Genomic DNA, 15000 nt, shown 5'->3' with positions numbered 1-15000 from the left:
TCCAACTCGCTCTTTAAGGTCTCAAAACTCAGGGCTTCTGGTAGTACCTAGAATAGCAAAGCCGAGTAAAGGAGGTCGAGCCTTCTCATTTATAGCTCCTAAACTCTGGAATAGCCTTCCTGATAACGTCCGAGGCTCAGACACACTCTCCCAATTCAACACTGAACATGAATGTGCTCCACACGGGTTTCTGCATCTGAGAGAGTTTGTGTTTTCCCATTGAGTGTCCGCTCCTCTCTGATTGAGCGTCTACAGAAGAGATGCTTCATTTGTGTTAGCCTTTAACAGTTTTGATGAGAGGACTGGACACCTGAAGACTCATTACAGTGGGCTCTATATACTGATCTAAGAGCAGTCTAAAGCAGATGTTAAATAAGTCTTTTCAGCTTAGTCCCTTTATTCATCAGAGGTCACCACAGTGGCGTGAACTGCCAACTACTCCAACATATGTTTGGAGCAGTTTCCCTTCCAGCAGCAACCTAGTACTGGGAAACACCCATACACACTCATTCACACACACACACTCATACACTACGGCCAGTTTAGTTGATCAGTTCCCCTATAGCGCATGTGTTTGGACTGTGGAGGAAACCGGAGCACCCGGAGGAAACCCACACCAACACGGGGAGAACATGCAAACTCCACACAGAAACACCAACTGACCCAGCCGGGACTCGAACCAGTTGTTGCAGCAGGCGCATTAGTCTAAACAGGATGTGTTTATTCTGATAATGATAATGAGTTCTAGGTGTGTTTTAGGCATAACATGCAATATTTCAATCAAAGTCTCATCTCCTGTTCCCTTTAGGAGCCAGTCGAGTCAGTCCATGGCGGATTCGCTATTTACATGACAGATTTCGTAAGTGGAAAGCTGAACCTGCAGCACAACAGTTAAAGAGCATCTACAGAGCTCCACTGAACTCCTCCTTTACATATTTAATTTTTTAACCTCCTTTGTTAAGCTCAAGGATTTGTGTCAAAACTATTCCTAAATTCAGCTCTGATCTCCAGCAGAGGAATAAATGAACAATAATAATGAAGCGTGGTCAAAACACTGAGTAATATCCAAACACACGTCCTGTTCTCATGCCTCTATATAGTGATGTAGCTGTCTCCAAAACTCCACAGCTGGGTAATTATAAATAAAATATGAAAGAAACAGATACAACTCTGCATATAATGAACACGACTACTAATAAAGCCACTAAACAAATGTAAATTGTCATGAATATACAGTTTAATCCTTTAATTTTCATATTTTGTCAGATCTCTCACACGCCCACATACTGAATCTAACCCTCAACCATGATTTCTCCTTCACCAAACTTGACTGATTTCAGTGAGAATCTCCATGCTGGTTCCAGTAGGTCTTCTGCAGTATTGGTGATGATTAGGATGCAGATCAGCAGATGATTCAGCAGAGAAATCCACCTTCTGACACTTCTACACATGATCAACCAGAAGACGAGTTATTATCTTGCTGTGAGGCGATTGTGCGACCCACTGCATCACCCTGTGTTTATTTGAAGACATTTCTTTCTCTCCTAAAGCTCTTGTAAGTGTTTTTATTTCAGGTTTAATTCTCTCAGTGCACTGGTGGATAATCAGACTCGTTTCTCATCCACATCTTCCTAAACTCTTCATTATTTCTGCGATTGGGCTGGTTATTTAGTGCTGTGCAGATGCTGGAGGTCAGAGCTCGTCTCCATGAGGAATGTTGAAGTACGTAAACCTCTCGTGCTTCACCATCCGGCTTTATGAAACACACAACCAGCCAACAAACGCAAACAAATCAGCCAAACAAACCTGCTCATCTGGAGCGCATTTGGAGGAATTCCAGCCCGGATCAGCATATGGAAAACACAGCAGCGCAGACGGAAAATCCCTATTGATTCACCAATAATAATGCTTTAATGTCGTAACTCAATCTGGAGCCAGAAATACTGTAAAACAGACTATATTTAACAGGCTTGCACCAAACGTCATCATCTATATATACTTACACATGCTTCAGTTCAATCATTTCTCCAGTCCTCTTTAAATCCTAGCTAAATTGTCAGAACTCAATATTAATGTTTGAGTTACAGTCAGAAAAGGTAGAAAGACTTTACTTCAGTGCAATATATAGAGACTATATGGACAAATTCCATCACTGTTTAAGTCTAACAGATGAATAAAAAATACCAATGCTTTCAAGGGTATATGTCAAAACTCAAGATGTCAGTAATGTTCGAGTTCTAGCCTGAAACTGACAAAACCAATCTTTAGTGCATTTTCAGAGAATATAGCTCTACTTTGCACAAATTGAGTCACTCGTCTAGTCTGTTATGCAAATCAGACAAAAAACACCAACTGATTTGTGAAGATTTTCAAGCAAAACATGTCAAAACTCAGTCTTGTGTTTAAGATTGTAGATGAAACCATACTTTAGTGTATTTTACTTGGAGAAAACAAAGTTTGGCTTTTGCAGAATTCATAAATTCAGTCATTCTTTGAGTCTCTCTGCTAAATCAGACCAAATATACCAGTTAATTTGTGGTCATTTTCAAGCCTTTCATGTTAAAACTCAATCATATGTCAGTAATGTTCCAGTTATAGCCTGAAACTGTAGACGAAACCAAACTTTAGCACAATATATATACATATTTAATAATTATTCTAGTCTATCTGATAAATCTGACCTAAAATGCCTATTATTTGCCACCATTATCAAGACTATAATGTCAAAACTCAATAAGATGTCAGTAATGTTTGAGTAATAGCTTGAGATTGTCGAAAAGCCAAATTTTTGTACATTTTTTTGCAGAATTAGTGAACAAATTCAATCATTTTTCCTGTCTATTAGATAAATTAGACTAAAAATACCAGTTAATTTGTTAAATCAAGACTATATCAAAGCTATAATGGCAAAACTCAATCATATGTCAGTATCGTTCTGAGTTATACACTCAGATTTCAGTCACAAACATGTTTGAGCACATTTTTGTAGACTATATCGCTACTTAGCACAAATTCAATCACTTTTCTAATCTATAAAATAAATCAGACCAAAAACATCCACTGATCTATGATCATTTACAAAGCTAGAATGTCAAAAGTCAATCATGTCAGTAATGTTGGAGTGATAGTCTGATATTGTAGACTAAACCAAACTTTAGTGCATTATTTGGAGATCAAATTCAATCCTTCTTCTACTCTATCAGATAAATCAGACCAAAAACACTGATTCATTAGTAGAAAACAATAACTTCAGTGCATTTCACACAATCATTCCTCTAGACTATTATGTAAATCAGGCCGAAATACCACTTGATTTGTGATCAGTATCAAGACTATAATGTCACAACTCTATCATATGTCAGTAATGTTTGCATTATAGCCTGAGATTTCAGTCAAAAACATGTTTGAGCACATTTTTCTGTTCTCTTTGTGTTCACTTCTGCTCTATCAGATCAATCAGACCAAAAACACCAGCAGATTCATGATTATTATTATAGTTTCAACACCCAAACTGAATCATATGCTGTAATTATAGAGAAGATTGTGTTGAAAACTGTGTGTAATCGGTGTGCACCAAACTCCAGAACATAAGATAAAAATGAAGGTCTACTGTGCTTGAATTTAGACATGTCTCTAGTCTAATATGCAAATAAGACCAAAAACACCAGCTGATCTGTGATCATTAGCAGGGCTATAAAGTCAAAACTCAACCATACATCACTAATGTTCAACTTACAGCCTGAGATGTAGTCAAAACCAAACTTTAGTTGAGAATATAGCTCTACTTTGCACAAACTAGTCACTCTTCTAGTCCGTTATGCAAATTAGACCAAAAATACCAACAGATTTATGATGTCAAAGCTCAATCATACATGTGTGTCAGTAATGTTCGACATATAGCTTGACATTGCAGACAAAACCATATTTAAGCACTTTTTTTGTGTACATATGTGCCTTCATTCATCAACATATGAATGATTCAAATCAACATATGTGTACTTTTCTCAAATTCACTCACTTTTCTAGTCAATTATGCAAATCAGACCAAAAACACAGAGTGATCTGCGATCTTTATCACAACTATAATGTCAAAACTCAGTCATATGTCACTAATGTTCACCTAACACACTGAAAAAAAATTATTCAAAGATGATTCCTTGGATTTACTCAATTTTTTTACGTTAAGTGGTTGTAAACAACTTATTTAGGCTGAATTTAAGTTGAATTTAAGTTGAAAATTATTAAACTTTGTTTAAATTCAACACAAATAAATTGTTTGCAACAGTTTTGCACACAACACTTTTTTCAGTGCAGCTTGAGCTATCAAAGCACAACTACTGACATTTATATTATCATTATCAACTCAAACATAGGTCAGCAATGTTTAAGTAATAGCCTGACATTGTGGTCAAAACCATATTTTAGAGCTTTATTTTGCACAAATGCAGTCACTTTTCTACTCTATAATGCAAATCAGAGCAAAAATACTAATTGATTTATGTTCATTTTCAAGAATATAATGTCAAAGTCTATAAGGTGTCAGTATTGTTCAACTAATAGCCTGGGATTGTAGTCAAAACCAATCTGTAGTGCATTATTTTGAAGACTATATCTCTACTCTGCACAAATTCAGGCACTCTTGTAGTCCAATATGCAAATCAGACCAAAGGTATCAATGGAGTTCCGACTATAATGTCAAACCTCAATCACATGGCACTAATGTTGAAGTAACAGCTTGAGATTGTAGACTATTTTATCAATGTGTCTCTATATTACACACTAGTCACACTACTAGTCTATCAGAGCACAAATACTGACTAGTATATTATCAAGTAACTCAATCTCATGCCAGTAATGTTCAATTAATATTCTGAGACTCTAGTCAAAATCATATTTTGGAGCTTTTTTAAAAAGAATATATCTCTACTTTGCACAAATTCAGTCATTATTGTGGTCTATTATGCAAATCAGAGCAAAAATATAACAATTGATTTGTGATTTTATCAAGGCTATAATGAAAACTCAATAAGATAGTCAGCAATGTTTCAACTATAGGCTGAAATTACAGTCAAAACGTTTTAGCACATTTTCTTTACCCAAAATTAGTCACTGTTCTTATGCAAATCAGACTAAAATACTAATGAATGTGTGATCATTTTTAAGACTATAATGTCAAAACTCAATCATATGTCAGTAATGTTCACTTAACAGCTTGAGAATGTGGACAAACCCATATTTAAGCAATGTTTTAAACAATATGTCTCTACATTACACAAATACTCACACTACTACTCTATCAGAGCACAAATACTGACATATATTATCATTATTAACTCAATCAGAGGTCAGTAATGTTCAAGTAATAGCTTAAGATTGTAGTCTTAAGTAGTTTTTGAAGAATATATCTCTACTGTGCACAAATTAGTCACTATTCCAATCAATTATGCAAATCAGGCCAAAAACACCAACTGATCCGCGATCATTATCAAGACTATGAAGTCAAACTCAATCAGAGGTCAGTAATGTTCAAGTAATAGCTTAAGATTGTAGTCTTAAGTAGTTTTTAAAGAATATATCTCTACTGTGCACAAATTAGTCACTATTGCAATCAATTATGCAAATCAGGCCAAAAACACCAACTGATCCGCGATTATTATCAAGACTATGAAGTCAAACTCAATCATAGGTCAGTAATACTCGAGTTACTCAAGTTTCCAGCAAACTGCAGCACATATGAAGTAAAAGCCTGCTCAGTCTGCACACACACACACACACACACACACACACACACGGAGAGAGAAGTCGAGCTCGAGTGAGCGGCAGCCGCATCTGTTTTCGTGTTCTGTCATGATTTTTCCTCCTCAAATGTTGAGGAGTCTCGGTGCAATAAAAGCCCGGAGGTGAAAGTCACTCACGCTGTGGCTGAAACTCGTCCACTCCTTGTCCGTTGAGCTCCTAAATGCATTTGTATGCATTTGTCCAAGCAGCAGTTTTCAAAGCGAAAGCAGAATTCCTGCACAGCAGAGGAGAATCATGAGCACAGATCCAGCAGCAGCAGCGCGGCCAGCGGCGTCCACATGCCGAGCGCGGTGCACTGTCGGCGGTCACAGCTCCAGCGGCGGCCGCTCCGAGAACCTGGAGCTCACTGAGAGACTCAGAGCGTGTGTGTGAGAGACTGAGAAGAGTGTGTGTGTAGTCCAGTAGCGGGCGCTCCGAGAACCTGGAGCTGACTGAAAGGTGTGTGTGAGAGAAAAAGACTGAGCGGTTTGCGTGTGTGTGTTTGAGAGAGAGAGAGAGAGAGAGAGAGAGAGAGAGAGAGAGATTGTGTGTGTGCTCCAGTAGCGGGCGCTCCGAGAACCTGAAGCTGACTGACTGAGTGTGTGTGTGTGTGTGTGCGAGAGACTGTGTGTAAGTGAAAGAGAGAGAGACACTGTGTGTGTAAGTGAAAGAGAGAGAGAGACTGTGTGTAAGTGAAAGAGAGAGAGAGACTGTGTGTGTGTTCAGTTCAGTTCAATTCAAGTTTGCTTGTATAGCACTTTTCACAATAATCATTGTTATAAAATGTGCGCATTATTGCATTACAATCATCATCGTCATCATTTTCTTTTTGGCTTAGTCCCTTTATTAATCAGGGGACGCCACAGCAGAATGAACCGCCAACTTATCCAGCATATGTTTAGCACAGCGGATGCCCTTCCAGCTGCAACCCAACACTGGGATTTAGCTTACCTAGTTCCCCTATACCACATGTTTTTGACCTTGTGGGGTAAACCGGAGCACCCGGAGGAAACCCACGCCAACACGGGGAGAACATGCAAACTCCACACAGAAACACCAACTGACCCAGCCGAGACTCAAACCAGCGACCTTCTTGCTGTGAGGTGATTGTGCTACCCACTGCGCCACCGTGCTGCGCATTACAGTCAAGATTAGAAAACAGTTATGGTTATTAGTTATCAGTGGATTATTAGTGGAGCCATAAATGAGACAGCTCGACCTCCTTTAGTGGACTCTGCTATTCTGTGTTCTGACAGAAGCTCTGAGTTTAGAGTGGGTTGGGTTGTAGTGAGACAGAAGCTCGCTCAGACAAACAGGGGCTGGAATATTTACAGCTTTATAAGTAAGAAGCAATATTTGATCATCAATATGGAACTGAACAGCAGCTGGAGAACACTGGGGTGATGTGGACACATCTTCTAGACCTGGGGTGCGTTTCTGAAAACCATCGTTAGCCAAATAAGGTCGCAAGTTACGTCGTTACAAACATAGTTTGGTGATTTGGTGTTTCCCAAATCCGTTGTTCCAATGAACATTCGCAAACTGCGTCGCAAACTTGTACGCTGGCAACTACACCTCTAGAGCTGTAGTTAGAAGCAGAGTTCCTGGCTGTGTTCTATTCCTAGTTATCCCCCCTATGCCCTATTCACTTAGAACATTCCAACATTTAAACTTGGAATGATTAAAATAAAACACTGGTCCTCTCTCTCAGGTGTAAATTTGCTTTTAGAGTATTTTCACAGTTCAGTTTTAGCGATCTTCATATTTACAGCACTTTGAAAACACTGATGCCATTGTGAACACAGCCGTGGCTCATGACGAAAGCTACAGGTGAGCTATTATTTAAAAGCGGGATTTATGTTACATCTCCAAAGCTTGTCAAAACAAAACACACAGCATACGCTAACGCCTTTAATTCAGGTTATTTATGAAGTATCTGTACTGTATATTACATGGGGCTGCTGGCTAGAACATTTCTGCGGTGGTGTGAATGTGTCATAAATAAATAAGTAATAAATAAGCCAATAAATAAAATAAAATTAAAATTAAACAAGATCCTACTTTAATAATAATAATAATAATAATAATAATAATAATAATAATAATAATAACAACAACAATTATTATTATTATTTAGTATTTTTCTTCATTAATAAATAGCCTTCTCTAATTTAATGATTAATGATTTATATGAATTATATATGAGATTAGAGTACGTGTTGGCTTTTGTTAGTGGTTTTATGTTTCAGAATAGAGTATGTAATGTTCTTAATAATATTTATAAATGAAACACAGACCCTAAATGTGCCGTTCACATATATGTAAACTAATATGAAAAACGTGTGAATGTTTATACCAATACTAATATTAGATTTTTTAAAATGCGAGTAAAAAAATATAATTTGCACAAAAATTATATATTTTTTTCTCTAAAGAAGTAGTTACTCCACCCCGTTATAGTGTCATTATGAACATTTTACAGTATAACTTATGTAGTTCACACAATGGAACTGCGACAGAGTAACTATGTGTTTTGGGAAACACTCGCCACTACATCGTTCTTCTCCCAAACGATGCATCGTACTATGATAGCTCAGCCACGAGTTATGTCGTTGTTTGGGAAACACACCCGTGGTAAGAACTCTGGCAGCTGCACTTCACTAACTGAAGGTTATCAATAGAGGATGCTGGACAACCAGCAAACAGAGCATTACAGTAATCTCATATAGAGCTCATAAAAGCATCAGCTAGCTTTCTGCATCTGAGATGGAGAGCATACTTCATAACTTAGCGATATTTCTCAGATGAATGAAGGCAGGTTTTGTGACATGGGAGATCTGATGTTCAAGAGTTAAGCTGCTGTCTCATATAACACCCTGATCTTTTACAGTAGTGTGTGTGTGTGTGTGTGTGTGTGTGTGTGTGTGTGTGTGTGTGTGTGTCTATTAGAGATGAAGACATTTAGAATCTTTAAAATCTTAATTCATCCATTAAATGTAACCCTTACTTCAGTAAAACAAAGATTAATTAATCACCAATTAGATATTAAATCAGTTTTCAAGATACAAAAGAGCAGCTGTTCCTGTTCACACCGTTTGATTGCTATAGCGGAAATTGATGAAGTAAATTGGCTGTAGTGTGTGTGTGTGTGAATAAGTGTGTAAAGGTGTTTCCCAGTACTGGGTTGCAGCTGGAAGGGCATCCGCTGTGTAAAACATGTGCTGGATAAGTTGGCGGTTCATTCCACTGTGATGGCCCCTGATTAGTGAAGGGACTAAGCCGAAAAGTGAATGAATGAATGAATCTTGATGTGAATCTTGAATGAATGAATGAACATTGAGGTTTTTTCAGTCTAACTCAGTGTTCCCCGTTCCTCTGCCCTCCATCATGTTCCCTGTAATACAGTCTGCTGATTGAGCTCCACCAGTGAGTAAGCTCTCGTATATTTCTGCAGTCTTCTGTATTTAACCCCAGTATAAAGCTCCGCATGATGAATAAGAGAGCTGGAGTTACAGCGAGTGTGGCTGCGGGCTCTGGATCTCTGCATGTGTCTGGACTCGTCTGTTCTCCAGCTCCACTCTCGGTGTTCAGTTTCACTCATTACTGCTGTGACATCATCTACAGCCAGCCCACATCACTCTCAGTATACTGCCTCAACCTACCATACTGCTGATGGTGGAGAATAATGATGAGCACATGTGGAATTATCAGACAATAATACACAGCGGAGATGGTGAATATGTATTATTCTCTAATGATAATCACTGCTCTCCTCCTCTGGTCTCCAGCACCGCTGCTGAATCCACTGTACAGATGTGTGTGTGTGTGTGTGTGTGTGTGTGTGTGTGTGTTAGTCAGGTGTGTGTCCTCCTCAAGCGGCTCCTGTGTGTCCTCCTCATCTCCTCCTTCTGTTGTGTTCTGATTTCTGACTGTTGGAGCTGTAATGCGCTCTAAACCTGCCGGAACAACTTTAGCTGTGCATTTATCTGACAATAACCAAACACCTGAGAGTGACCATCAGCCAATCAGAATCCAGCACTCAGCAGAGCTGCAGTATTCATTCATTCATTCATTTTCCTTCAGTTTAGTCCCTTTATTCATCATGGGTTGCCACAGTGGAATGAACCGACAACTATTCCAGCATATGTTTTACACAGCGGGTGCCCTTCCAGCTGCAAACCATCACTGGGAAACACCCATACACACCCACACTCATACACTATGGCCAGTTTAGTTGATCAGTTCCCCTATAGCGCATGTGTTTGGACTGTGGGGGAAACCGGAGCACCCGGAGGAAACCCACACCAACACGGGGAGAACATGCAAACTCCACACAGAAACACACACTGACCCAGCCGAGACTCAAACCAGAGACCTGAGTGCTGTGAGGTGATTGTTCTACCCACTGCACCAACGTGACGCTCAGAGCTGCAGTATATTACATGCAATATTATTAATTGTATAGTTTTACCCTTTAAACATGTTTAAGTAAGGGATAATGTAGATCCAGCCGGTGTATTCCTGATGGATAAGAGCACAGTATGCTGCATATTCCCCCCTAACAGAATAGCTCATCAGTAGTGAAACACAGACAGTAAACACCCCCAGTACAGCCTCAGAGGACCGCAGTGATCTCTCTCTCTCTCTACAGAGAGCCGAGGCTTCGCTCTTGACCATCAGATTCTGCACCGTCACTCACACACATCAGCAGCTCCTGAACTCTGACCTCCGACCTTCTGCTTGACCTCAGCATAACCCCGAACCCTCCTGCATTTAGCCTGAACACAGAAATAGCTCCACACACACACACACACACACGCACGCACGCACACACACACACACACACACACACACACACACACACACCACACACACACACACACACACACACGCACACACGCACACACACACACACATTCATTTCAGATGTGCTCATGCATTTATATATACTGCATATGGGGTGGCTCAGTGGCTCGCACTGTGGCCTCACAGCAAGAAGGTCTCTGGTTCGAGTCCCGGCTGGGTCAGTTGGTGTTTCTGTGTGGAGTTTGCATGTTCTCCCTGTGTTGGTGTGGGTTTCCTCCGGGTGCTCCGGTTTTCCCCACAGTCCAAACACATGTGCTATAGGGGAACTGATCAACTAAACTGGCCGTAGTGTATGAGTGAGTGTGTGAATGAGTGTGTATGGGTGTTTCCCAGTACTGGGTTGCAGCTGGAAAGGCATTCGCTGTGTAAAACACATGCTGGAATAGTTGGCGGTTCATTCCGCTGTGGCGACCCCTGATTATTAAAGGGACTAAGGCGAAAAGTAAATGAATGAATGAATGAATGAATGAATGAAAGCTCCTGCCAATAATCTTAAAGTATGAGCATCCTACAGGTCAGCTGGCCTTGCTAAGAGCCTGATCTTTCCACATGTTCATCTCCTGATCAATATTATCTATTAAACAGCCCAGATAATTCAGTTCTGTTGTTTGTTGTGGTTGTCAGTGTGTTGTTGTGTGTTTGTTGTGTGTTCGTCTTCTCATGTTGAGTTTTGTTTTTGTGCTTGTGTCTTGTGTTCTTTTCTTTCTGCCATTGCTCTTTGTGAGTTTTATTGTGTTGTTGTTGTTCTTTCATGTTCTCTTGTTGTTTATTCCCTGTTCTTTAGTTTTTGATCATTATTTCTTGTGTGTTTTATTGCTCGTTGTTGTTTGTGTTCTTTAATGTTTTCTTGTTAGCGTATTGTTGTGTGTTTGTGGTAGTTTCTAGCGTGTTGTGCAGTGTTTGTCGTTGTTCATCATGGCGTATCTCCACAGTGATGTAAGGATGTGCACATCATCGCCGCTGCTTTGAAGTTAAAGCGAGATGATTGATAATGAAGCCAGATGTGTATTAATGAGTCCGTCATGGAGGCTGCTGAGGGAGACATGCTAAAGCTATTACTGTCTGTGTCCTGCAGCACACACACACACACACACACACACACACACACACACACACACACACACTGCTGTCCATCCGGAACACATGAGGTCGTCATTACTGATCCAGCACATGCATGATCGCAAACACATGCACACACACACACACACACACACACACACACACACACACACACACGCACACACACACAGTTCACTTACACTAACACACTTTCAAATAACTGGCAACATTTCAGGCAAGTGTGCTAAAATCAACATGAGATTTGTTCCTCTTCCTCAACTGACTGCTGGATCTACATGTGCTCATTTTCTGCAGGATTCTCTTTCTGTAGCCTCTTAACAACACTCCAGTCTGTCAGTGAAACAGCAGAAACCCTTTCTATCTACTAGAGGATGAATAAAGGACAGATTCCTGATTTCAGTCTTTAGTTTGAGCAGTCACAGAGCTGATATTACAGCACTCACGGCGAAACATCCCTAACCTGACTAACTCATCTATTATATTACAGCACAGAACTATTGACTTCACTCATTCATTCTCCTTCAGTTTAGTCCCTGATTTATCAGAGATCGCCAGAGCGGAATGAACCGCCAACTATTCCAGCATGTGTTTTACACAGTGGATGCCCTTCCAGCTGCAACCCAGCACTGGGAAACACCCATACACACTCATTCACACACACACACTCATACACTACGGCCAGTTTAGTTGATCAGTTCCCCTATAGCGCATGTGTTTGGACTGTGGGGGAAACCGGAGCACCCGGAGGAAACCCACACCAACACGGGGAGAACATGCAAACTCCACACAGAAACACCAACTGACCCAGCCGGGACTCAAACCAGAGACCTTCTTGCTGTGAGGCCACAGTGCGCCACCACTGAAACACTCACTACTGATTTTCCATTCATTCATTTTCCTTCAGCTTAGTCCCTTTAATCATCAGGGGTCGCCACAGCGGAATGAACCGCCAACTATTCCAGCATATGTTTTACACAGCAGATGCCCTTCCAGCTGCAACCCAGTACTGGGAAACACTTGATTTAATGTTACAGAAATATTAAAGGCGCACTTTTGAGCAGTGTCAATCAGCAGTGAGGGGGTGTGTTTACATTACAGTAACTATAACAGAGATGTAAAAGGGGGCATGGCCTGTTGGTTTATGGGCGTGTTTGATGTGGCGTGTTCAGATATCAACATTACTTTAAATTTACACTACAGTCCGCATGAACCGAAAGCTGTCTTTCCCCATATTGTGATGCAGTTCCTGGAGAAACGGAATATTAAATGAGAACACAGTGGGCGTGGCTTGTTTTTTCTACTGTGAACTGATTGGATGTAGTAAAGTAGGCGTGTCATTCTGAAAGATGGGGACAAGGGTTTGAGGAGAGTCATTACAACCTTACAGACTCCTCCTCCTTTCAGCGATGTCCTAACTGACAACTGGAGGGGCGTGGTTAAGTGTGTAACCCCCGCCCACTACCTCAGACAGACCTAATCTGAGAATTGAACTGAAAACAAACAGGAAGTGCATCTTCAGCTTTCAGTTCCCGATTAGCAGAGCAGACTATAATATTAGATCTTACTGAGCTGCTCAGATGAACTGATCCGCACAGATCAGCACCGTGAGCGAACAGAACCAATACAGTTAGTGTTGATTTGATGTGGACTTTAGGTGTGTCTCTAAGAGTGCTGTGTTCTGTTCTCTGATAAACGAGTCCAGCGCTGTTTTCCTGCAGGTCTGTTCATCACATTACCGTTTCATGATGAGAACTGCAGAGGCTCAACTTCCTCCCCGGACAGGAAAACAGTGTCCCGGCACAAACTCCTGCTTTCATCATTCATCATCTTGAAGAATCCTTAAACAGGTCAAGAGGAAAAACACGATGATGAAGAGGAAAACTGAAGACCTGAAACCATCACTGACTGACAAACACACGCTATTCTGACCCGTCCTGTTGAGCACAGTTCACTCACTCACTCACTCATTCATTCATTTTCCTTTAGCTTAGTCTCTTAATCATCAGAGGTCGCCACAGCGGAATGAACCACCAACTATTCCAGCATATGTTTTACACAGCGGATGCGCTTCCAGCTGCAACCCAGTACTGGGAAACACCCATACACACACACTCACTCATACACTACGACCAAATTAGTTGATCAATTCCCCTATAGCGCATGTGTTTGGACTGTGGGGGATATAAAGGAAACCCACACCAACACGGGGAGAACATGCAAACTCCACACAGAAACACACACTGACCCAGCTGGGACTCGAACCAGAGACCTTCTTGCTGTGCTTTGAGTGTTTGAAAGTGTGAGTGTGTATGGGTATTTCCCAGTACTGGGTTGGAGATGGAAGGGCATCTGCATAAAACATATGCTGTAATAGTTGTCGGTTCATTCCACTGTGGCGACCTCTGATGAATTAAAGGGACTAAACTGGAGGGAAATGAATGAATGAATTATTCCGGTAACCAACTGCAGCTGTATCCCTCTTAGCATCTCTCTCTCTCTCTCTCTCTCTCTCTCTCTTGTTGTCAGGAGCAGATCTCAGGCAGTGTCAGAGAGACTCCTCAGTTAAAGGGCCGGTTCACACATTACTGTAAACTCCTCCACTCATCCTGCACTAAACCTTTATGAGCTTCTTTCTTCTGTCCGACACTCATGAAGATATCCTGCAGAATGCTGGGAAACGTCCCGTGGGTCTGCTCCTACTGCTCAACACTGAAGCTTCAGGATATCTTCACTGGTGTTCAGCAGAATGAAAGAAACTCTGGCAGGAATCATGAGAGATCAGCACATTAGTGAACTCTCTCCTGTGTGTCTGCGCTAATGAAGACATTGTTCTTAAAGGAGCCCTGAATCCTGTTCAATAGCCGCATTTCCACTATCGGGCCAGTGCGAGCCAGGGCTTTAATCGGGCCAGGCCGGGCCAATAGCCCGGGAGGTTGAGAAATGAGGCCGAAATCATCTCGCGTTTCCACTGTCGGGCTAGTTGCTCGCAGCGCGTCACGCAAACACCGCCCCCAGAACGTCCCCCGAATCAAACGTCACACAACCCGTCACACAACCCGCCCACTTCAGCGGGAACAAAAAACTCAAATTCTAACCACAAACACAACCTGGCATCACTACGAGAGCTGGAAGATGGAGGACACCGAAGCCATTGCTTTTTTACTGTTTGTGGTCTGTTGGTGTAAGGCCAGACAGCGATCCCTGGATAAGGACATTCGAGTTCGGCGGCATTTACTTCCAACACAGATTTTGGCTGCAAGGCGCAAAAGAGCAGCC

At 41.2% G+C, this 15000-nt stretch overlaps 1 protein-coding gene across 1 annotated transcript in view; it reads right to left on the bottom strand.

Annotated features, from left to right (window-relative positions):
• Positions 1-6334, bottom strand: part of LOC130216951 (collagen alpha-1(XXVII) chain B) — a 108706-nt gene extending 102372 nt beyond the window's left edge. The window contains exon 1 of the mRNA XM_056448895.1: positions 5916-6334. Coding sequence (XP_056304870.1) covers positions 5916-5965 — 50 coding nt within the window. The 5' untranslated portion in view covers positions 5966-6334. The remainder of the gene's footprint in view (positions 1-5915) is intronic.
• Between the last annotated feature and the right edge of the window lie 8666 nt (positions 6335-15000).

Source organism: Danio aesculapii, chromosome 23 (genome assembly GCF_903798145.1).
Source record: "Danio aesculapii chromosome 23, fDanAes4.1, whole genome shotgun sequence".
Taxonomy (NCBI): domain Eukaryota; kingdom Metazoa; phylum Chordata; class Actinopteri; order Cypriniformes; family Danionidae; genus Danio; species Danio aesculapii.
The sequence above is the reverse complement of the archived record's forward strand: the minus strand, read 5'-3'. Positions and strand labels throughout refer to the sequence as shown.